Here is a 25,459-nt window from a genome sequence, read left to right as displayed (position 1 = left end):
CTATGGCCAAATCAAGTGATTTTTACTCCAGAGGATCTTTATTGCTTGTGAAACTCTCAACAACTTTCAAACTTGAATTTGAGCCAATTTTGTGCAAGTATGATCAGTTCAAGCCTGACTCCATCTAGATTTGTCTTCTAGCCTTTACAAGCTAGAATGAGCTCCAAATTCAATGAAATTTTGGCTAGGGACTTCTTTTATGCTGTAGGAAACTGAGCTATACTCAAATGTTTGTTTTGACCTAGATCTGGCCTATGAGACATCATACGCGTATAAAGTCTTTTGGCTCAAAATGACATGAAATTTTGCAAATAGACTTAAAACATCATTTCCATCCCTCCTATGTGGTCAAAAGTGAAATTTGACTTTCAGATCTAGCCTTGAGACATCATACGCGTATAATGTCTATGTTCTCAAATTTTGACAAAATCTGGTCTGTGAGCTTCTCTTCTAGTGCTTAACACCCTGGTAAGCTCAGATCTCAATTTTGGTTTCTAAAAGTGCCCTTTAGACATCATACGCATATGATGTCTAGCTGGTCAGAATGAAGTGAATTTCACTCCAGAGTTTGCTCACTACACTTGCAACTCACAACAAGTCTTAGAATTGAATTTCGACACGTTTTGAGCAAGTTATGGCCAATACAGACATGAATCTGTCAAGATGTGCCTTGCGGTCTTTGCAAGCCCAAAAATGCTTCAAATTTGATGAAATCTGGCCTATATGCTTCCTAAATACTGTAGATCACAAGGGTGCACTCATATGTATCTTTTGACCTCATATCTGGCCTCTAAGACATCATACGCATATGATGTCTTTTGTTCAAATTTTAGTTTTGTTTCTACTAGAGGTTCCACTTAGTGTGTGGAATAAGAAAATGTGCTCATAGCAAATTTTGGATGTCAAAATTCCACAAAATCATCATTTTTAGGGTTAAATCCCTTGAAAGAGTAAAATGTCCTTAACTCTCAATCTATAAGCCCAAATGAAATGAAATTTGGTGGGTGTGCTCAACACAACATGCAGAAGATGGATATAATGTCAAAAGTTCAAATTTGATGCGAGAATTAGCCTTGAGACATCATACACGTATGATGTCTACTGATGAAGTTTTGGTCAAAATTCATTCACATGCATCCCCAAGTGCCTACCACTGGTTTTCAGTCACTTCTACCAATTTTCATGCAAAAATATGCTCAGAATTTCAAATTTCTCTTCTTCTCATTTTAGACACTCTATCTTTTGTCTTTTGGGTGTCCATAGCTGGTCAAAACTCTAGTCTCAATGTATACTTAGGATAAAACCCCCCTTTGAACACTTTGGAGTAGTCATATTTTTCAAATTCGGTCTCCAAATACCCCTTGAGACATTACATATATAATATCCGAGTTTACAAAATTACAGTTTTTGTTCACAGACCCCTTGGACATGCCCTCTTATATGCTCACAGAACTCTTTCTATTGCATTTTTTTTCTCAAAAGCGGTCTTTTTAGAGATTTTAAATGCAAACAAGCACTCTATCAAATAATTCAATGATGAATAGCTCTAGATCAAAATTAGATCACTACCTAAAGCTACTCCTACAAATCATATGGGGTTTTGCATCTATGAGTAGAAAAATGCTTCAATGCCACACGGACTAGCAAACGCTTTTTATCACCTCCCAAATCACTCAACCACCACAAAAACTACTCTAATCTACAAATCCTAACTAAATCTACCTAGTGGTAGACCCTTGGTAAGACACACGCTGCCTGGCTATCCACTTGATCTTGTAATACCCTCTTCTGGATCCACTTAAGAAAAATGCTTTCTTTAGCAGAAAATAAAGCAAGCAACCATCAAACAAGTGTTAGTAGGGATACCTACCTATGTCCTTGTATCCCCGGCAATGGTATCAATGTTGAAGGAGCGTATCACACCACCCATAAAGTGCATGCAACACAACCTAGATCAACATAATGTCAATCGAGGACACAGACTCACACGATAGACACATGGAGGAAATCCCTTTAGCTTGTCAGGATGAGACTGTCCTACACATACAACACTTTGGAAGGCCAACTAAATCACAATCTAGAATCTCACTAATCTCAGCTATAACATCCAACCCACATATACACAAACAGAAGGAAACTCACTAAACCATACCAGAATTGTATGAAACTTAAGGAACACCATCCCCTCACTAGGATACACCTATCCCAAAGCCTCTACACTCGAAACCCTTTCTCTAAACCTATCTGCAAAAAACACGTATAAAGACATCAACTCGATAAAAACCAACTATGCATCACATCAACTCGATTAATACAAGGATGGCGACTTCGATGATTGCCGACTTCGTAGCATAATGTTTTAAGCAGTTTGATCCTCTCCTCACTGGCAATCTCGTTCCAAAATTTCTCCCATCCGTGCTTATGGCCTCTGTCTTGCTCGAGGCGGCACACCTTCCATTATTTAAACTCATGAACTTCAACGGGCTCCTTATTATCCAACGAATTCCCCTTATACAAGTAAGCAATAATTGCGTTGCCCAGACATGTCAGCTCCTTCTTCTCGAGCCCTTGTGGCTTATGATTCGCCTGCAGACCTCTTGGTAGCCCCACTTGCAGTTCTTGCCACCCCCTCCCTTGCGGTCCTCCTTTCTTGTGGCGCTGATCTGCAGCCGGCGTTCCCTCCTCGTGGCCTCACTTTCATGACGCTGCACTCAGCTTTTCCACTCTGTCAAAAGCCCAACCTGGCGGCCTACTTTCTCTCCTCTTCTTGGCGGTCCTGCTTCAATGGCGTTCCCCCCACTGCTCACGCCCTCCTCCTCATATGGCCATCCCGTAGCCCCCTCCTTGACTGCTTCCACTGGCCCGGTGGCTTCTCATCTTCCCAGCCCACGGGCGGGTCCTTCTCCTGCCGGGTCCAATGCTGCCCGCCCTCCAGATGCGCGCTCTCTTGAATACCCCGTGGCCCTTCACTGTAGCGCTGCCCTGCAGCCTAATACTCAGGCCCTCCACCTCCTCTTCCAGTCGCCTTTTTGGATCCGGTGCCCTCAGCCCGTTCTCCTTTGCTGGCCGCCCTTCTCTGGCTCTCTCCCCTTCAACTGCATGGCGCCACCACTTGGCTCCTCTCCAATCATGCATGGCCCAAGAGGTCATCTCTCCTCATGCAGCGCTACTCCAGTACGAACCACGCTTCTCTGTCCAACTGCTCGTCGACTCCAGCGACTGCAACACGCTTTTTTTTTATTATTATTAATAGCTTTGAAAAGTTTTTTGGGCTTGGCCCCCTTGCACACGCCAGAATCTCCGACTTTCGAATGCCTCCTTCAAACGCGAGCATTGATCTCCCTGATTCCTAGTCTCTGAGAGGATCACATAATAGGCCCCTCGACAATAGCTCTTGATCGTCGAGATGTAGTACACTTGACTTCAAGCACCCAAAAAGATTTGAGCTTGCCGAACTCGAGCAACCATTTTGTCTACTTCATGGCATCACTTGATGACGACACTCACCAACCTTTGACATCCTTAAGCTCCAATTTCGCTAAGCTAAAAGTCATCATAAGCCTGTTGAATGCCACGTCCGACATACACGTCACTGTGAAACCTGCTCAAAAATGCAGCTAATACGTGCCAAAGTCTGATACCATCATCCTGCTTAATACCGGGCACCTGCTGCTGGCCTCTCCCTATGTTGACCAAAACACGCTGCACCATCATTGCCCACCCCCTCATTGAGCATTCATGCTCAACCATAGCATTATTTAGGTAAAGTAGCATTGCATAATAAGAAGTTGATAGAAAGTATTTATATGAATCAATAGATAGATAGAGAGCTTCATTGTCTACAGTAGCACCGCCTGGGTCAAATGGAAATCCATAAGCTCTCCCAATTGTAGTGAAGCTTCCACCAGGATAAAAAATATAGCTTTGATCATCGTCATCCGTCTGTAAAACATAGGCAAGTATTCCCTACTTTGCACCTGTAACTTTGTCGGCCAACCTGTCTTGTAAACCTTCATAGCAACACCCTTCAAAAAGTTGTATACATGGACCATCTCCACACCCAAAACAAACCTGCACACCCTGCATAGCTTCTACGCCCTGTGTCTCCCAACCATCGTCTAGAGAGATTTCCATAGCATCACCATCTTTAAAAAACACAACCTGTAGCATCCGATCATCCAAAGCAAAACACTGGCATATCTAGTGGACCCTTCAAGCAGTACTGGAGTCGGCACACAGCCTCACATATCCAGTATCCTTGCCATAGCTTCAGCAACCAAAACCTGTGACTCATCATCTACATCGACGACCGGTTCATCGAATCCCCACTCTACTTCATCGACGCACTCTTCTTCAGTCAACATGGCCTGACCATCACAGGGCACGAGAGAGGGTTTCCCAACCCCCTGGTCTTTGCAAACTGGCTCTTCACCTGCTACTTGTTGTTCTTTGACCAAATTATCGACATACATAACATCATAGGTCTCATACCTTGAGAAAGCAGACTCCGTTTCCCATGTGATGTCCGTATCCAAGGCACTGCTATAGCTCGAACACAGCTCGGTTTTCTCCACAAAACTCACCAACTTTGGCACTTCAGATATCTTCTCCACTACTTGCTTTTTTGAAGTCACCTGGTCAAGCACATCAGGCGGTACTTGGTAGACTCCTCTCTGCAGCTGTTAAAGCCTCATAGACCCACATGGTATCGTCTCCACTCTGTCGTCACACCTATCTGCTGCTACCACATGTGCATCAACAAAGGGTCGGATTACCTGAGCCTCTTCCCTAGCAATTGGCCTCGGCACCAATGGACTCGTCAGAACCTGCTTTGCTTGTTGCTTCTTTAAAATCTTCTTCGTCCTATTCTGTGCATAGGCTACTGCCTCCTCGTACGTGCACGGTCCATCCATCTCGACTTTATCTCGCACTTTGACATGCAAGCAGTCCACAAACTTGGTCATCTTCAAAAAATTTGCATTCTCTACAGCAGTTACCTTAACCAACTTGCTCCATGTGGCCTCGAACTCCCACACGAATGCTCGGAAATGACCGTCAAGGCTTTGCTTAAGGTTGTCCATCATCTGCTTCACTTCACTCCACTGCGGGTTGACCACATAACGGCTTTGGAATGCCACTTCCAATGTACCCCAATCCAACTTTTCTTCAGCCTAAAAGCTCTCATACCATACCTTTGCTTTGCCACGAACCAGGAGTGGGAAAGCTTGGGCCACTCCCTCTTCTCTCGATAGGCCACTCTCTAGCAGGAAAAGGCCATAGTCTTGCAACCAAACCTCAGCATCTTCAACACCTCTAAAAGTAGGGAAACCCGACCACATCTTCTTAGTAGCACTTGTTCTTTGAGCCTCGAAACACCGCAACACCGTCTTCGACTTCACCAAGGAGCAATCAGTAGCTCCTCAGTGGGGATACCACTGATGGGATGGGGGAAAAGGATACAACACCAGATACACTATATGAATGTCACTCTATAACCCAGCAGATATCCAGCACCCCAAGACACACAGAATCACGTATACCTGCACAATATCTGCTGCCAGCGCACCCTGGACTCGCCTACGAGCAATCATGACTACCCACAGTCACACATGCGCACTCCAGCAATAAATCCACCAACAAACCATCATAACCGACACCAATGGATGCATACAACTCCTCAATCTATAATTTCACTCATACAAGGAGGCGACACACGCCTCGACCACTCATAGAGGTTGTCCGCACAATATATCTACCTCTCTCTCTGCTCACAGAGCCACCGCTACCACGGGCATATGGCAAAAAACCCGAGGCAAAAAATATTGACAGAAAAACTCGACAGAAAAGAAAAAAAAAACACAACCAACTATGCATCAATACAAGGATGGCGATTTCGATGATTGCCGACTTCGTAGCATAATGTTTCAGGCAGTTTGATCCTCTCCTCACTGGCGATCTCGTTCCAAACTTTCTCCCATCCGTGCTTATGGCCTCTGTCTTGCTCGAGGTGGCACACCTTCCATTATTTAAACTCATGAACTTCAACGGGCTGCTTAATATCCAACGAATTCCCCTTATACAAGTAAGCAATAATTGGGTTGCCCAGACATGTCAGCTCCTTCTTCTCGAGCCCTTGTGGCTTATGCTTCGCCTGCAGACCTCTTGGTAGCCCCACGTGCAGTTCTTGCCACCCCCTCCCTTGCGGTCCTCCTTCCTTGTGGCGCTGATCTGCAGCCAGCCTTCTCTCCTCGTGGCCTCACTTTGATGACGCTGCACTGAGCTTTTCCGCTCTGTCAAAAGGCCAAGCGCCTTGGCGGCCTACTTTCTCTCCTCTTATTGGCGGTCCTGCTTCAATGGCGTCCCCCCCCAGTGCTCACGCCCTCCTCCTCATATTGCCACCCTGTAGCCCCCTCCTTGACCGCTTCCACTGGCCTGGCGGCTTCTCATCTTCCCAGCCTACTGGCGGGTCCTTCTCCTGCCGGGTCCAATGATGCCCGCCCTCCAGATGCGCCCTCTCTTGGATACCCGGCGGCCCTTCACTGTAGCGCTGCCCTGCAGCCTAATACTCAGGCCCTCCACCTCCTCTTCCAGTGGCCTTTTTGGATCCGGTGCCCTCAGCCCTTTCTCCTTTTCTGGCCGCCCTTCTCTAGCTCTCTCCCCTTCAACTGCATGGCGCCACCACTTGGCTCCTCTCCAATCATGCATGGCCCAAGCGGTCCTCTCTCCTCATGCAGCGCTACTCCAGTACGAGCCACGCTTCTCTGTCCAACTGCTCGTCGACTCCAGCAACTGCAACACACTTTTTTTTTTTTTGATATTAATAGCTTTGAAAAGTTTCTTGGGCTTGGCCCCCTTGCACACGTCAGAATCTCCGACCTTCGAATGCCTCCTTCAAACGCGAGCATCGATCTCCGTGATTCCTAGTCTCTGAGAGGATCGCATAGTAGGCCCCTCAACAATAGCTCTCGATCGTCGAGATGTAGTACACTTGACTTCAAGCACCCAAAAAGATTCGAGCTCGCCGAACTCAAGCAACCATTTTGTCTACTTCATGGCATCACTTGACGACGACACTCACCAACCTTTGACATCCTTAAGCTCCAGTTTCGCTAAGCTAAAAGTCATCATAAGCCTGTTGAATGCCGCGTCCGACATACACGTCACTGTGAAACCTGCTCAAAAATGCTGCTGATATCTGCCAAAGTCTGATACCATCATCCTGCTTAATACCGGGCACCTGTTGCTGACCTCTCCCTGTGTTGACCAAAACTGGCTGCACCATCGCTACAATTCTAACAGCTACTTGCAGGTAGAAAACAGACATCATTTGATATACTTACGACCGCAAATAGCTTGTAGATGTACAAGTGTGTTCGCTCCGTTCCGCGAGGAATGCTTGGCATTGTCACATAGCTCTTGCCAAGGCTAGCGCAATAGTGTTGTATATTCTCCAATGTGATGAGCGAGTGGGGAGTTGCGCAAGGATGAATCTCACGCTCTCTCTCTTCCTCTCTCTCATACACAATAGACGATAGCACTAGACTTATTATTATGATAAAAGTTGTTTACAAAAGTGACGTAGGTACCTTATATACTAAGGCTACCTTAGGTTAACCAAAAATAGAGTTTGAGCGGTAAAATGGCTTGGTATTTATAATCAGGAAGTGTCATTGTACCCCGGCTTCTACAACAAGACTACCTACTTATTACAAATGATGTTTACAACCATAATCCTCATCACTCCATAACTCTCAAAAAATAAGGCGTGTTGAGTTATGTCTTGTTGTTGACCCAGCCGTCAACACTAGTGCATGCCAATTTGAAGTCTCATGAATATGTTTCTTGCACCTTAACAATATTTGGAGGTAGAAACAATGGAGGGGGTTGCCCCAATGGCACTTGGGGATCCTTTGGTTGATGTGGTCTCCTTACCAAGTTTGAAAGTGAAGAAGGAATTCTTGAAGGTTATCAAGCATTGACTAAACAAAAAAAGGAGATAAAAAATGAATCTGTTAAGTCATTGGCAATAATTGCAAACATAGTGTGCACATGAAAAGCCATTGTGGATCAAAGGTGTGTGTGGGAGAGAGCAAGAAAAGAGAGAATGGAGTTCCAAGCTGCTCTGGAGGGTCCATTGACTTCAACAAAGGGAAAACGAGCTAGGCTTGCCATTTTGAGAAGGCTCTAGGCCACCAAGGCAATTAGGAGAGAGCAGACAAGAGGGCACGATGGTGCTCATACTTTTGGGGTCATGTCACATTTAGAAGGTAGAAAAGGGGATCTATCAAGGGTACATTGAGGCCGAGACTAAGAAAGAAGGCCACTGAGTAGGGACAGCAGATTGATGCTCTCAAATAGAACTGCAAGAGGTGGTCACCTAGCTAGACATGTATTCAGACACCACAGTTGTACTCCATTACTTTTTTGAGCTAGTGTAGCTATAGTGCGTGTAAACCTTGATTTAAAAGTAGTAAGTTGATTTGTTGAGTTGTAATTCTATCATGATATGTGTAAAGGTTCGTGTGAGCCGGCCACTGGCCATTTAGAAAGCCCTGGGTATAAAGGTCTATAGCTTTGATGTGGAGAGAAGGCTTATCTTTTGAAGAGAAATGATCTCTATCGTACGTCATTAGGAAAAATATGAACCCTCTAGGGGCCCTTTGGGATTAAGGTTAATTAGAGGCCAGCCAATGAGAAGAGGGTGGTGGACACACTCTATGCCCTCAAAAATGTAGAGGGACAAACTAGTCTTACACTTCTTAAATGGGCTCTTACCTAGTGAGAAGGTGGGGGATAGGGGGGGGGGGGGGTGGGCCATATGGAACCTCCTACTTCCCTCCTTTTTTATCCGGTTATGAAAAAATCCCAAAAATTTAAAATTTTTCAAAATTTTCAAAACTCAAATTTCATCTTCTTAAAACCCCCCAAAAACTATTTTATGGTCAAAAAAGCATTTTTTGACCTCAAAAAGTCAAAACGTGCACTCAAAAACCCTAAAATTCAAAATTTTTAAAAAACTTTTGAAAAATCTTTTTTTGCTATTCAGAGCTCCCCCAAAAGTAGTTCTTAGGCAAAAAGTGATTTTCTCTCTCTAGAACCCCTTTTCCAACCCCTCCTTGGTTGTAACCATCACACTCATCCTCTACTCCAACACACTCTCTCTCTACACCATCTCCATTGCTGCAGCAAGGAAGCTCCTCTCTCCTCCCCTACCACCTTCCATTGCCACACCGAGCAAAGGTTATCCACTTTCTCCTCCCTTTGCCACACCAAGCAAGGGTTATCCACCTTCTCCTCCCATTGCCACAAGGGTTATCCACCTTCTCATATCACTTTATCCTCTGTACATTGTAGCAACAAGCAAGATCCTTCTCCTCCTCCTAGTTTTCTTTGCTCAACCATGGCCAATTCTATTTCGCAAAGGCGGCCAAAGGATGAGGTCACAACACTTGCATGCCACAACACTAGAGGTGTAGGTGATGAGTGGGTGCCACAAGAGTTCACCAAAGGTGCTTGGGTATACATGCATTGATCTACTATTGGCCCTCATCGTGTGCGGAATCGTGCAAACTTGGATCTTCATTGGAAAGGAAAGCTCCTTGGCTTCAAGAACCGCAAAGACAAGGAGACCGTAGCCATTGTGCAACATGTTTTCTCAATGTCAACCATGCATTTGCAACAACCACCTCGATTTCCAACACATTGTAAGTACATGTTTTGAGAATACAAAGCTAGGTGTGAAATCACAGTGTAATGTTATTATGGTTTCATACTTAAGATTTGTCATGCATTTATAGTCATATTTTCATCCACGTTGGTGGAGGAGCAGCCACTACATAGTCTCTTCGGCACATTCAATGCTATACACTACAAGAGGTTGTGTGCTCTTGTGACGTTGTTAGCGACGAAAATACACTGGGTTTTTATAACCCTCGGCGTCGCTAAAACCGTCGCTACGAGCGTCGCTACGAGAGCGTCGCTATAAGCATCGCTATATAGCGACGGTCATAGCGACGGTTATAGCGACGTTTACACAGAAGACTATAGCGATGCTCATAGCCATAAATAGCGACGGTTATAGCGACGCCCGAGAGAATTTTTTTTTGGTGACAGGGCATTGAATGCCTTGCCACCCATCAATCATATTGTACTTGATTCACTTTTTAAAAAAAGTGCAAGGGTAGATAATAGACCCAAAATAGTCACCCACAAGACGCATTGTTTGCAAAATTGACAATTGTACACATCATAGGCAAAATGAATTGATTGGCAAATGTAATAATGACAATTGTACAACATCATAGGCATAAAGAATTGATTGGCAAAAGGAACTGCGGTGACAAATGTAATAATATACATGGTTCAAAAAGACGTATAAAATCCGTCTCATGATACATAAGCTATGAGAAACCCTAAACTAATGCTATCTAGCTACGGTTAAACTGACGTTGTCTAGTCAAACGTCTCATCGCGTCCACGCGGCGTATCTGTCGGATTCTGCAAAAAAAGACAATAAGACAGCTTTCAGTAAGTATAAACATATAACGACATTTATAAAACAATACAAAAAATAGAAAAGAGTAAACCCTAATACTAACCATGCCGCCGCGAGAACTGAGAATGTCCATCAGGGCATTTAGGCCCTTCCTGCCTGCGTACTCGCGCTCGTACGGTGTGGGATCACGTCCTGTCATCGACCACTGTCAAAACATACAAAGATTTCATTATGTTAGAATGAAAAAACTCATAAACCCTAAACTATCGAACATAAAGAGCAATGCGAAAACACTTACAAAATCGGCCTCAAATGATGCCCATCCACCGCTCCCCAAGTGGTGCGAGCTCCCTGCCTCTACTCGCGCTCTGGCTGCATCCTTTTGTTGCTTCCACTTGTCGGGATTCTCGCGCGCTGCTTTCTTCGCATTCTTCCAATCTTCTTTGGCCAGCCAATCTGGCCTGTTCCACCCATTCTTGATTGCTTTTTGCACTTCGGAACGCTTGTGTTTGCAGTATTCACGCATTCGAATCTTCATCAAGTCTTCATTGAAGCGCTGATCCCGTGTTGGAACGGGAAACTCATCATGAAGTATGCTGATGACTCTGTTTTTTAAATCACTTGGTACTTCACTCCATTTGTTTAGTATGTAGTGTCTAAACAGCTGAGAGCAAAGACCACGCATGCGCGAGATCACCTTCTTGCCGTCATCATCCATGATGATGCCGCCGCTGAAGTCGACGGAGTAAGACAAGCCCTCTGGCCGGTGACGCGTGAACCTGGGTGTCCCGACAGGGGTCTCTAGCGGCGTATCGATGGGGGTACGGACGTCAGGTGTCTCCACCGGCGTCTGGGCCCCGAAGCGAGGAGTGTCGAGTGGGGTGGCTCCTGGCGGAGTAGGTAGAGGTGTGTAGCTGCTAGGAACAGTCAGCCGTGCAAAACCTGGCGCAGATGGCGATGCTGTGGCTGGTGTGGGGGCGGGCAAAGAAGGGGAGGGTAAAGAGCCTCGTCGAACACGAGGCGGTGTGGAGGCATCGGTGGCGGAATCCCCACAACAACCTCCACCGCCACCACTAGAGCGTCGGTGTCTAGACGAGTGTGAAGCTCGTCTCGTCGACGCCGAAGCTTCGGAGCGCGCCGAATGCTCTGAAAGAGAGGGAGATGCAGATGGAGTAGGAACGCGCGATGATGCACCAGAGCGATGACGCTCCACGTACCACTGTCTCTGCTGCGGTGATCCTACAAGAGGCTCTTCACATTAGCGACGCTCACACAGCGACGCTCAAAAAAAAAAAATCCCGGCGTCGCTATGAGCGTCGCTATAAGCGTCGCTATGAGCGTCGCAAATTTCTTTGTAAATTTGCGACGCTCATAGCGACGCTTATAGCGACGCTCATAGCGACGCCAGCTGGGGTAAAAAAAATAACCGAGCGCGCCCAAAAACTCAGATCTCAGATCTGAGTTTTTCGGCGCCCTCAAGCAAAGAGCAGGTAACGCTCTCCCTCACTCTCTCTCTCTCTCTCTCTCTCTCTCTCTCTTTTTCTTTTACACACACACACACACACACACACACACACACACACACACGAGGAGAGGAAGGAGAGCCAGGTATGCTCCTTCCCTCTCCTCATTCTCATGTTCCCTTCCCCTCTTTCTCTCTCCCTCGCTCTCTCTCTCACACACACACATACACACACACACACATAGTGTTTTTGAGAGAGAGAGAGAGAGAGAGAGAGAGAGAGAGAGAGAGAGCGAGAGAGAGTGCAAAAACGCACACACATACATAAACAAAGAATGCACACACACATTGAGAGAGAAAAAGAGAGAGAGAGCATGCATAAACAAAAAACGCACGCATTGAGAGAGGAAAAGAGAGAGAGAACATGCATAAACAAAAAACGCACACATTGAGAGAGGAAAAGAGAAAGAAAACATGCATACGATCCAAAAAAACGCACACACATTGAGAGAGAAAGAAAGAGAAACTAAGGGAGCGTCGTAGGAAACTAATTAAAATTAAAAGACCTAAAGATCTAGCCGACGAGGAGTTGAACTGAAGACCTATTATTCAAGAGAGAAATGGCATAATCAATCTATCATACTTGGCATGGGTGATAGAAAGGTTATACCATTTATCTCTTTTTATTGGCACACACATCCACACACGCGCACACACACAGGAAGAAGAGAGTTATAACGTCGTAGGAAACTATCTTAAAAGACGTTAAAGATTAGGTTATATGTAGACTTACATTAAATTAGATTTAGGTTTATTTTTAACTAGATTTACGTTTATTTAAGCTAGATTTAGATTTACGTTATATTAGATTAGATGCGGGTCTCCATAGACTGCGATGCCTGCATGAAGCGGGTGAAGAAAGCCCTCAATGGAATATAGGGTATTGCTGCCTTCACTCATGGTGGGCTCCGTCGATCCAAAAGTACTGGTGAAATGTCTTCAGAAGATAGGGAAGAAGGTGGATCTTCAGGGCGGCAAGAGTCACTACATCCCCGACACAATGACCATCTAGACAACCTCTAGTCATTAGACTTACGTTAAATTAGATTTAGCTTTATTTTTAGTTAGATTTACGTTTATTTAGATTTACGCTTATTTACGTTAGATCGAGTCCACGCAAGAATTACTTACGGTTTAGGGTTTAGAGTTAGACGAACAGTGAAAAGATCTACTGTGAAAAGATGTTAAGATGAAGTGAAGTGCTACAGCTAGAGAAGAGGCAAAGGGATTTTGTCCACTACATGCAGTATCATGTAGACGTGGGTGTCTAGATTTCTTGTACCCACAAATATAGGTATTGACCAATAAAGACGAGATTATAACCCGGTGGTTCTGATCTCCGTGCACCTCTAGACCGAGGTGTGCGGGGATTGGACATGACTAGAGAATGTGAGGTAAGAAAGAAACTCCTCATCATCCATACCTGCATTAAACACACGAATATTTAAACTTAATATTGAATGAATAGAGTAGACAGTGACGCAAAGACCATTAAATACAATGACGTAATGACGCATATAAATACAATGACGCAATGAATTGAGTGATAGAAGAGGCAAGTCGAAAACTCAGAATTTTCAATCAAAAGATGTAAGCGCGAGTAGAAAAGAGCGTTATACACCATGGAAGGTACTTGGAGAGCCAGAGCTTTTACAACACGGAGCAAAATTGTTCAAATACAATATTTGTGGCTTTAAGAGATCTCTCTCTCATCCTCGCATAACTCAGCATAACTTCCTATATCTATATAGAGCTCTCCGTTTAAACACATATCCTCTGTCTCATTGTGTAGCTCCTCTGCATGCACCCCATATAGAGTAGTAGCATCGGTATGCTCGTCTGGCACCACCGCAGCGGCTTCTGATTGAGCATCTTCTCTGATCTCCTCCATTGATGCCGTTGTGATTGGCACATGGTAGCCTTCATACGTCCTTGCACTACGAGGGGCTACCTCTATGACGTACCACCAGTTTGATGTAGACTTTGTAGGATGAAATATTACCTGCCAGAGCCACATAACTTACATGAGAGCTTTCAAGCACATAACTTGTAAAAGGGGGATGTTAACTATTTACATACTTACTTGTTCACAATGCTCGGGTAGTACGAAAGTGTCTCTTAGGTCAGTCCATTTCTTAGTAGAATCCACCTCAAGAAAACCAGACTCTCCTCTACGCACAGTAGCGTTGCAACCCTCCATGATTATCTTGAACCATTGCACGTCGAACAAGTCGACAAAAAATCCTCTGTAATCGATCCTCAAAATCTCTTGCAGCGTGCCGAAGTAAGTGCATTACGCCAGTGGGGGTCCGCAAAGATCGAATGGTCTCTTTTACTTTGCGTTCTTGGGCTCCTCTGAAAATCCATGGTGCTTTAGGGAGTTTTATCGATCCATCAGATGCTGTTTGCGGCCAATATTGCTCCATACGATCCACATTTCTAAGGTCAACTCTGGCTCCCAAAGTATCTTTCTTGCCGGTCAGATGGTCCCATAGTAGATTACCCACATTCTTGAATATGTGCATTGGATCGAGCAAGTGATTGATCATGAGTCGGGGCTAGTATGGTAACTCGTACCATAGAGATAGTCTCTTCATCCCTGGAGGCAATCCGTCATCGCACATCTCCTTCTACTCTAACCATGCTTGTGCAGACATCCTTGGTGGCTCTCTTCCCAAAAAGCCATCGTGTAACACATGATTCTCTGGAAGATACGCTTGATGACCTTCGTAGATTTGCTTCTTTAGTGAGGGCGCCCTACGTGCATTCAGTCTAGGTCCACATGTGACACATGCTCTGTATCCGCTTGTTTGAAACCCTGCATGTATACACATGATAATAGATCAACTATGGAAAAAACAAGATTTACAGTGTCTGAGTGAGGACTGTCAATAGATCACCTGAGCATTCTGTTAGCCCGGGATAGTCATGCATGGTCCACATTAGAATGCCTCTGATCAAAGCATTCCGTCGTCCTGTGTGTCGGCTCATATCCACCACCTCTATGCCAATCCACAATTGTTGTAGCTCTTCCAATAGTGGACGAAGATACACATCCATGTTCCCCACTTTATATCGCCCTGGCACAATCAAGCTTAGCCATAGGTGCCCCTTCTTCATAGTCAACCACGGGGGAATGTTGTAGTTGACGATGACAACGGGCCATACACTGTAAGATGTTGATCTTTGACCAAATGGATTTACGCCATCCATAGCCAGGCCTAAGCGTAAATTTCGAGCTTCCCTGACAAAATCCGACCATGTTCCATCTATATGTTTCCAGGCTGCGCAATCTACAGGAATTCGTAGCACACCATCCGAAGATTTATTCTCCTCATGCCATGATGCTAGGGCGGCCATGGACTTACATTCGAAGAAATGCTTGATGCGAGGAAGCAGAGGAAAATGTCGCAAAACCTTTTGTGGAATTTTTGTCCCGTGGAGATCTACTCGATATCTTTCGGAATCACATTTCGGACACTTCTCCATGTCTATGTATTCCCCTCTGAAAAGAATGCAGTCATTAGGACAAGCGTGGATAGAATTGTAATCCATCCCCAAGTTTCGCAAAATCTTTCTTGCTTCATCTCGGGAATCTGGCATCACATTGTCAGCTGGTAGTATGTGCTCTTTAAGCAATCTACACAACATAAAAATACGATACAGTCGTGTAAAAATCTATCAGATCATTATACATTTAGAGTTTTATTAAAGTAAACTAATTGTAATAGATCACCTGAAAAGCGCTGTGACGCTAGTGTCACTCCATCCAAACTTTGCCTGCATGTTGAGAAGAACCAGGAGTGCTTTCAATCTAGACATATGTGCTCCATTATACAATGGCGTATCGGCTTCACTTTTCATATCATCATAGATAAGCGTTTCTGAATCCATGATCGTCTCGATCATTTCATCAATCTCGGGCTCAAACATTGCCTCGTTGGGAATGTGCTCTGCATGATCATCCCCCGAGCGGTCAGAGGCTACATCTTGTGGCCTCACATATGCTGCTTGACCAAAGCGCCTGCGAACACGTCTATTGGGTTGCAAGATTGCTGCTTGTTAGCCAGCGTCAGAGTCCGACGAGTTATAATTGGCAACAACTCGATCTATAATAGATGGATCGAACTCGCCAAATTCGCGAACGTGCTGTAAAGAAACACGTCTTGTCCGTCGCACAGCATGCTTGCATTGATTACAAGGACATAAGACCCTCGTTGAGAGATAGGTGTTTCGGTTGGACGGTCCCACATCCTCGTCACTACTCATAATGAGGATAAAAATCTTATAACCTGGACAACAAATTTAATATTCTATTGGCATTCTTCGTCTTATCTCTCTCTCTCTCTCTCTCTCTCTCTCTCTCTCTCTCTCTCTCTCTCTCTTTACCTCACATTCTCTAGTCATGTCCAATCCCCGCACACCTCGGTCTAGAGGTGCACGGAGATCAGAGCCACCGGGTTATAATCTCGTCTTTATTCGTCAATACCTATATTTGTGGGTACAAGAAATCTACAGACCCACGTCTACATGATACTGCATGTAGTGGACAAAACCCCTTTGCCTCTTCTCTAGCTGTAGCACTTCACAGCATCTTAACATCTTTTCACAGTAGATCTTTTCACTGTTCGTCGAACTCTAAACCCTAAACCGTAAGTAATTCTTGTGTGGACTCGATCTAACGTAAATAAGCGTAAATCTAAATAAATGTAAATCTAACTAAAAATAAACATAAATCTAATTTAACGTAAGTCTACATCTAACCTAATCTTTAACGTCTTTTGGGATAGTTTCCTACGACGTTAAAACTCTCTTCTTCTTGTGTGTGTGTGTGTGTGTGTGTGTGTGGGTAAACCTAAATAAACCTAAGTCTAATCTAATATAACATAAATCTAAATCTAACGTAAATTATGTTATATTAAAAACAAAGAACTAAACTAACAGGGATTATAAGAACCTTAAAACTGATTTAACACATAATTTTTCACATAACTCGGCAAGAGTTGGCATTCTCATCACTAAAGATGTGAGAGTTAACTTCCGGCAGTGACGCTGCCTCATCTCCATCCACATCTGACGACAGCAATTGGCCCTTTAGACCGTTCTTGCTCTTGTTACTAACTTTGAAGTTGCTGTTGAATGACTAGAGGTTGTCTAGATGGTCATTGTGTCGGGGATGTAGTGACTCTTGCCGCCCTGAAGATCCACCTTCTTCCCTATCTTCTGAATACATTTCACCGGTACTTTTGGATCGACGGAGCCCACCATGAGTGAAGGCAACAATACCCTATATTCCATTGAGGGCTTTCTTCACCCGCTTCATGCAGGCATCGCAGTCTATGGAGACCTAAATCTAATCTAATATAACGTAAATCTAAATCTAGCGTAAATAAACGTAAATCTAATTAAAAATAAACCTAAATCTAATCTAATTTAACTTAAATAAACCTAAATCTAATTTAACGTAAGTCTACATCTAACCTAATCTTTAACGTCTTTTAGGATAGTTTCCTACAACGTTATAACTCTCTTCTTCTTGTGTGTGTGCGCGTGTGTGGATGTGTGTGCCAATAAAAAGAGATAAATGGTATAACCTTTCTATCACCCATGCCAAGTATGATAGATTGATTATGACATTTCCCTCTTGAATAATAGGTCTTGAGTTCAACTCCTCATCGGCTAGATCTTTAGGTCTTTTAATTTTAATTAGTTTCTTACGACGTTAAATTAGTTTCTCTCTCTTTCTCTCTCAATGTGTGTGCGTTTTTTTGGATCGTATGCATATTTTCTCTCTCTTTTCCTCTCTCAATGTGTGCGTTTTTTGTTTATGCATGTTCTCTCTCTCTTTTCCTCTCTCAATGCGTGCGTTTTTTGTTTATGCATGCTCTCTCTCTCTTTTCCTCTCTCAATGTGTGTGTGCATTCTTTGTTTATGTATGTGTGTGTGCATTTTTGTTTATGTTTGTACTCTCTCTCTCTCTCTCTCTCTCTCTCTCTCTCTCTCAAAAACACTATGTGTGTGTGTGTATGTGTGTGTGTGAGAGAGAGAGAGAGGGAGAGAGAAAGAGGGGAAGGGAACATGAGAATGAGAAGAGGGAAGGAGCATACCTGGCTCTCCTTCCTCTCCTCGTGTGTGTGTGTGGAGAAGAAAAAGAGAGAGAGAGAGAGAGAGAGAGAGAGAGAGAGAGGGAGAGCGTTACCTGCTCCTTGCTTGAGGGCGCCGAAAAACTCAGATCTGAGATCTGAGTTTTTGGGCGCGCTCTGTTATTTTTTAGCCCAGTCGGCGTCGCTATGAGCGTCGCAAATTTACAAAGAAATTTGCGACGCTCATAGCGACGCTGGGAATTTTTTTTTTGAGTGTCGCTGTGTGAGCGTCGCTAATATGAATAGCCTCTTGTAGTGATACATGCGGATATTGGAGCAATAATGTTCCCACATCTTTGCCCAACCAAACTGGTTCAAAGAAGGATTTTCTTCTATTCTCACTCCTATATTGTCCCTACTTCTACACAAGCGTTTGGAACGCTTGAATCCATCAAAGTAACTTCCTTATTAAGTATGGAGTGGCCGGTGCTAGATTTGTGGTCGGTAACATCTTTCAAGCAAAAGATGATAATGGATGTCCAAAACTCTTTGAAATACTCTGAAGCTTCTAGGTCTGTGGGCTTGAGTTGGTGTTTGCCTATTCATTGTTTTGTGCAGATTTTTAAAGAGTTTGGATTTGTGGAGACTACCACAATGCTTGTATGTAAAGATGCGTATTACGAGGAATTAGGAAGGCTTTTAGAAGAGGACTGGGGTTTTGTGGAGGGCATGCACAACGGGGACTGATACCGTTGTAAGGTTGGAGCTTCAGGTATTGGAATGCGCTATTTGAAATCCCGCACCTCCTTGTACATACGATTTCACTATGATCGTTGGATGTGCAAGCTTGGAGTGTGGACTCCCTTACAAAGTGTAGACGACGCTATTGCAAGCTTTGAAATTGCAGTGAAGATGCCCAATGATGCTTTGGAGGTAGTCCAAGTGAACAAGCATTGGACTCTCAGTAATGTTCGAGAACATTTGGTTATTATGGGTTTTGAGGCCCTTCAACAAGCACAATTTCGTTTACAAGGTCACAAGGTGAGAATCCTTCCACCAAATTTTCAATACATCATGGTTTGTCGATCATTGGATGCTTATTGTAATGAATGTCCGTAGATTGGGAAGAGAATGGAAGACAAATTGAAGGTCGAGGAGGACTGGGGGATGGATGGAACTATGCTATCGATCTTATAACTTTGTAACTCTTGCAATTTTCAAACTGATCCCCGCTGTAATCAACATGATTTGCTTCGGCAAATCATGCCTTTGAATATAATTTTTTGCATTGGGATGAGAAATCATTTTTTGGTGAAAGTGCCTATTTTTTTTAATGTCTTAAAAGAAGGGTCCATTATAAAAGGGGGGCCACCTAACTCATTCACTATTTTCACTTTTGCAACTCTTGAGCTCCTCTACTCTCTATCTACACCCTAGGCTAGACATGGATGCTTCCACATCCTCTGCATCAGCAGCCACATCCACCCCTTTGTCACGCTTCATCCTCTTCCTCGAGGACACCAATTACAAAGGGAAGTTGGACCTCCACACCTTTTTTACTCGTCTCCCTGACCTTGATGCCACAGTTGCCCTTCACATGGATGCATTTGCCGAGATTTTTGCGTTCATGGAGGAGCACATCATAAAATATTCTGTATCTATCCCCCCACATGTAGGGATCTGGGTGCCTTGCGATCTTTTGCGCTATATACACAAAGGTGATCGCCCATTCTCCAAGCAGTTGCAACGATTCCAAGAAATTGCAACCGATGCAGGCCATTACTTGGACGAGCAAGCCCCAGGGGTGTCAGCGCTCAAGAAGCGCAAGTTGGGGATGGAGTACCTTTCTCGGCTCGCAACATTTATCTTCTTGGTGAGCGAGGAACCTGATTTGGAGGAGCTTCGCTTACCACACCTTCAGGTTGGGTCCTTTATCAAGGACACCAAGGAGCAACAGGTTATCCCCATGAACCCTGCAGCGGAAGGAAAGGCACACCGGCTCGAGTAACCTAGGGGTCTTGAGGAAGTGGTTGAGAAATCCATAGTTGCGGCTGGCCCTAGTGACACTCCAGTGCCACTACCACTGATGGATGTGGCTATCCTAGAGGTAGAAATCAGCTGCTTCTCCTCAGTGTTAGTGGATGGGGAGGAGTATGTGTTCCTGCATGATTTAGAGAAAGCATTTGGCCTACGCATGGATGAATGCTTGAGCGTGCTATGCAACAGCACCAACTTTTCCTTAGACAGTATGCCAGATGCCCTAGAAAGCAAGCTCTTGCCAGATGGGGACTCTGTTGCTGACACTATTGCAGTTGTATGTGCGGAGGTCCTGGCAGCACAACAGTTTCACGTGGCTAATGAAGAATTCCAAGCCACGCAAGCCAAGGTTGAGGCTGCTAGGATGCCTATGCCATTATGCAACGTCCCATCTGATGATCCAAAGGTCGTATCTGTGGTGCATGGGAGCATTGACTTGGATGCAAAGGGCAACAGGGAGGAGGTAAACTGTATCCTAAATTTCATGTTACTATTTTATCCTTCATTGTCTTTTTTCTCAACCTTCATCGGTTTATGATAGGATGTCGTGGAGGTTGATGATTTTGTTGCAAGGACGGGTGGCAAGCGGATGGGCTTTGGACCTCAAGCTTCCCTTGCGCATTACCTAGGACAACTCCCCCCTGGCGATGTGGCCATTATCCATAATGAATTTACTCCCCAAGCCCATTTTATGACTTGGTCGTTAAAAGCTTTGAGCAAGTTTTTGTGTTCGAGCACCATTGCTCAAACTGCGCATAAAGTGTTCCTAGTGCATACATCCCTTGTATGCACAACATTTGGCACTGGCTTTCGTGGTAAAGTGCTTGCCCAGATAGGGATACATGCTTCCATTGGCTCAACTGACCCAAAGACCATAGTGCAGTCCCTCTTGACTGGGGAGTTGCCTTACGTGCGAAATAGGCGCCAGGAAATGGTCAAAAAAATTATGAACTCCTCAGATACATAATGTAAAATCACCGTTTTGGAAGTAATAAAAAATATTTGAAATTGTGTCTCTATCTTCTAAATTCTTTTGAATGTATTTGTCAATCTTGAAAATTGTTTCAATTGGTGATATGAAAATTGTTTTGATTAGTGACTTTGTAATTTCAAGTTCTGTATGTAATTTCAGTCAATTTAAGTAAATTTAGGTATTTTATGTTCCCTAGCGGGTAGATAATCGTCGTCAAGATCCTTGAATTAACCCTCCTTGAGTGTCTGTATGGACCACCCGAGTCCTGGATGGTCCTGCTTGTGATTGGTGGCGCGATGGCTGCTCCCTATCGGTCTCTGTTGTTTGCTGGCCCTCTTTTTCTCTCCAGCGCTGGGCACGTTGCTTCATTCTCCTTCTAGGTGTTATATCTTGAGGAGGTGGAGATTCAACAGTCCTCGATGACTCTCGTGCCCTACCACCATGCCCACTACCAAGATGAGTTCCTGGAACGACCAGGCATTCGTGGCCGTTTTCTTGTGCCTTTAAGCCATGACGGCTTCTCACATCCTTGGAGGGTGTTTTTGTTGGCAGGCGGACGCTCTTTCGCGGTTTGTTTGGTGCGCGCCATTTTGTTGGTAAGAGCTCACCTGTTCTTAAGAAATGAGTGGTTTATGAGAGCATGCAATATTTATAAGGGCCCATTTAAAAAGGGCCCTGTTCACACTAATTTTTTTTAAAAAAGTATTATTTTTCAAATAAACATGTCGCTAAGAGTTGGACCCTGCGTTCACGTTTAGTGACTCGCGTAGTATCCACTTTGATCCTTGTTGCACTCTACATCGCCGCCATGCAGCATGCTTGGTGGGACCTTGCGACATTTGCCACTTGTTGCTATGCTCTTGACGACTCCATTTCCGCACTTCAATAGCAATCTTGGATTGTCGCACACGCTCCATTGTGAGCTTACGAGCAAATGTTGTGCGAAAAAACCAATTGAACATCTTCTCCAAATAATTGGATTGCACCATTCCACCACCATGTCGAGTATTTTTGAAGTACACTCCCCTTGCTCGATAATGGGACTTCTCCATGCCTTGAGTGCTAAAAATTTCAAGCGATCCATACTTGTGCATAAAAAATACACCATGCACAAACAAGATATGCTGTTCACATGAGTAAACGATCCACATTATTAAATAAAAACAATCCCAGCTTGTAATGAATACACCATGTAAAATGACTTACCATGTAATGTGTGATGTTATTTTCACCCCAAGAAAGGGTGAAGACCTTGGTAAAATCTGCCAAGGCTTCTTGAAATGATTGGCGTTGTTCTTTTGTTGTGCTGTTAAGGCCCATAAGCTTGACCATTTTATCAAAATGTGCTCAAACTTGCTTGCGCTTGTTTGCAAGCTCGCCATTTGAATCATTGTCGGTAGTAGCTTTGCATAACTGCTTCCAAAGCTCCCAAAGGTTACCTGCCTGCTGGTTGGAGCTGTTTTGAGCATCATATCGACTTGGCTTTCATTGGGAAACTTTCTTCAAAAAGTGTCTAGCTTTTTGTCCACTCATTGACACTTGTTGAGCAATTTCATGGGCCTCCTGTGTGTTCTTTGCAGCAACGATAGACACATTTCCACCATGACAGCCAATGGAATTCAAGAGTACCTCCACTCTTTCGATCGCTTCCTAGGAATTTTTCAATGGTTTCATTGTGAAAGCATAGTAAATGTGGAGCTTCAATAGCCTATCAAAAATGCGCATGAATGCGTGTAATGTACAAAAATATACATTCGATAGATGAAATCGAAATATTGGATTCCAAGCATGGTCCTTTTGATCACATTCTGGGGCATTGAGCATGGGGCATCTCAGAATAGACGCTTCCCATTCTCTACCTTCATCTCCGATATCATGACAATCTAACCCTTGTTCTCCATGCCCTTGCCATGGAAGCATGGAACCGGCCTTTGCAGTGCTCTTATGTGATTTTTTTCCATTAGGTTTGTACCCTCGAGTGAAAAATGGACAAGGAATGAGAGAAGAAGCCCTTGTTTGCAGCCAAGCAAACACTTTATGGTCTTCAAATCCCCACCTAAGTGCCACTCCACATCATAACTACCAAAACCCTCAATCGCCAACTTCTGACCTACAATTTGGGAGTGTATTACTTCTGTGATCCATGGAGTTCTCTCAAAAATTCATGAAAGTACTCCATTGGTCTCTTTGGGCACCTCAATAGCACCCAACCACCAAATGTCTTTCTCTGATTGCACGCTAAAAGATGGGGTGGGAGATGGCTCGCCTGAATCCCTTCGCTTGCAGAAGGGCCTCGTTCATTAGAGTGACACTTAGCCTCTCTAACCTTTGGCATTTCACTATTTGACACTCATCGAGTTTCAGCACAAAAGCGACTTTTGTGCCAAGCACTACAAAATAAATAGTGCTAAGACCTTAAACTTCAGAGTCTATGATAAGAATAATACCAAAGAAAAAAGTAAAGTGTGTCACCTTCTTTAGGTAACTCGTAAAATCTAAGCATGGCTTCTTGAAGCCTTCTACGATCCACGAAAATATTGTTCCACATTGTGTAAGGAAAGCCCTTCTCCGAAGGTCTTATGGATTGTTTCTTACCTTTTCCCCTTGTCTTTGTTGCGCATGAAGCATAAAGGGAAGTTGGCATTGTGTACTCAATGTGTAGGTATGTCCCAATGCGGGAGAACACATCTTCGTTTGTGGCCTTCTTTGCGAGCTTGACCTTGTGAGGAACGGGAAATAGGTTTTCCACAATGCCATGTTCTGTGAGGGCATCCTTTAGGAGTTGGAAAATAGCTTGATAGGCTTTGGTGCTGATTCCAGCCTCATCACAAGCTTGTTGAACGTCATCATCACTAACCACATTTCTTAATTTACACATAAGGTCCTTGGTGACTGCATCCTTAATGTGCTTACCTCCAGGTGATTGTAAGATAGAAATCACGTCATGGATATTGAGACAACTAGTGAGAAGGTTGACTCGATCATCTTGGCTTGTTCCACCGCATGCCTCCTGGATGAAGTTTCTAGCAACAAATAAACATAAATGTTAGAAAATAGTGTGAAGTAAGAATGCATCATGCAAGTAAAGACCAAATCACCTTGTGGCTGTACCTCGTTGTTTGCGTGCTCCTCCCGAATGTGCAAGAGTTTCAATGGATGAATACGTGTGTTTGCGTTCCCTTGCACCAAGGGGTGTTTCTTTCAAGTATGTGATGGTGTTGGTAAGCTTTTGGATGTGGGACTCCTTTTCTTGCATTTGTTGTTCAAGAGTTTTAACTACCCTCTCCGAAGAGGCAACACTCTCTTGTAATGTCGTCGTCTTGAGGTGAAGAGCTTGACATTCGTGCATCCACATATGCAAAGAAGCACCTACATCCATACACAACCGCTTGCAATAGCCTAAACAACCTGCTTCTCCCCTCCCAAGAAATTGAAGAAATGTGAAAAGGCTATTAAATGGTGGATAGAAGCGGTTTATAGGATCGTAAGGGTACAAATGACCATCCACCCAAATGTCAACATTGGTCTCACAAGCAGTGCGACGTTCCTGTGATGACCTTTGATCACCTTCACTAGTGGTCTTTGGTGCAAATGCCGTGGGTAAGCGAATATGTATGCTTTTGGTGTGCGGAGTACGTGGTGGTGGAAGAAAACCATTTGTGATGTCCGTGAGCACCATGGAAGTTGTTGTGTGAGGAAGAAAATGATGAAAAGATAGAAGGGAAAGGGTAGAGAGGTTGAGGAAGATGGGAGGAGAGGAGGGAGCGGGGGGAGGGAGAGATTGGGGAGGAGGAGGAAGGTAGGGGCAGGGAGGGAGAGGAGAGAGAGAGAGAGAGAGAGAGAGAGAGAGAGAGAGGAGGGAGGAGGAGGAGAGAAAAAAATGTTTATTACTTTTTGGGGGAAAAGAGTTTTGAAAAAATGGACTTTATAAGCTTGTGGGTTAAAAAATGGGTCAAAAAATGATTTTTGGATATGTATATATGTTGGGAGGGAGTTTTAAGTTCGAAACAAGTAAAAATGATTTTTTTTAAAAAAAGTCAAATTTTGTCTCTTTGTGACCCACGTTTTTGCTGATGTGGACACACCCCTATGCTTCCTTCACTTTAAAAAAAGCTACAGAGAGAAAGTAACCCTTTAGGTCCACATCCTACATTTGTATAAAAAAAAGGCTAGAAAAGCCTACTCAAAACTACCTTCTTCAATGCCCTTGCTCCCTAAACCCCACAAAACATTAGCCTTAATCCCTAAAAATTAGGATTCCTTACAAGGCCCATGCAAGGTTCATATTTCTCCTAATGTACACTCAAGTGACTAAAACACTCCAATTTTTAATAATCAAAACTCATGAT

At 44.1% G+C, this 25,459-nt stretch overlaps 2 protein-coding genes and 1 pseudogene across 2 annotated transcripts; all 3 read right to left on the bottom strand.

Moving 5' to 3' along the window:
* Window positions 1–1,375: 1,375 nt before the first annotated feature.
* On the bottom strand, window positions 1,376–3,943 carry LOC147436879 (uncharacterized). Its single transcript, XM_086486269.1, has one exon. It carries the CDS (start codon window positions 3,148–3,150, stop codon window positions 2,818–2,820), a length of 333 nt encoding a protein of 110 aa, XP_086342395.1. The 5' UTR covers window positions 3,151–3,943; the 3' UTR covers window positions 1,376–2,817.
* LOC147436878 (uncharacterized) lies at window positions 3,544–5,339 on the bottom strand (annotated as a pseudogene).
* A 1,115-nt stretch (window positions 5,340–6,454) lies between these two features.
* Window positions 6,455–6,705, bottom strand: LOC147436877 (uncharacterized). The gene has a single exon (XM_086486270.1). The coding sequence runs from the start codon at window positions 6,703–6,705 to the stop codon at window positions 6,457–6,459; it is 249 nt and encodes an 82-aa protein (XP_086342396.1). The 3' UTR covers window positions 6,455–6,456.
* Window positions 6,706–25,459: the final 18,754 nt, after the last annotated feature.

Source organism: Adiantum capillus-veneris, chromosome 17 (genome assembly GCF_014529385.1).
Source record: "Adiantum capillus-veneris isolate H3 chromosome 17, ASM1452938v2, whole genome shotgun sequence".
Lineage (NCBI taxonomy): Eukaryota > Viridiplantae > Streptophyta > Polypodiopsida > Polypodiales > Pteridaceae > Adiantum > Adiantum capillus-veneris.
Note: the sequence above shows the minus strand (reverse complement) of the source record. Positions and strands in the feature narration are given on the sequence as shown.

What these genes read in the sequence shown, in the direction of transcription:
- LOC147436879 (XM_086486269.1), bottom strand. Translation starts at nt 3,150, where the DNA reads ATGACCTCTTGGGCCATGCATGATTGGAGAGGAGCCAAGTGGTGGCGC.
- LOC147436877 (XM_086486270.1), bottom strand. Translation starts at nt 6,705, where the DNA reads ATGCATGATTGGAGAGGAGCCAAGTGGTGGCGCCATGCAGTTGAAGGG.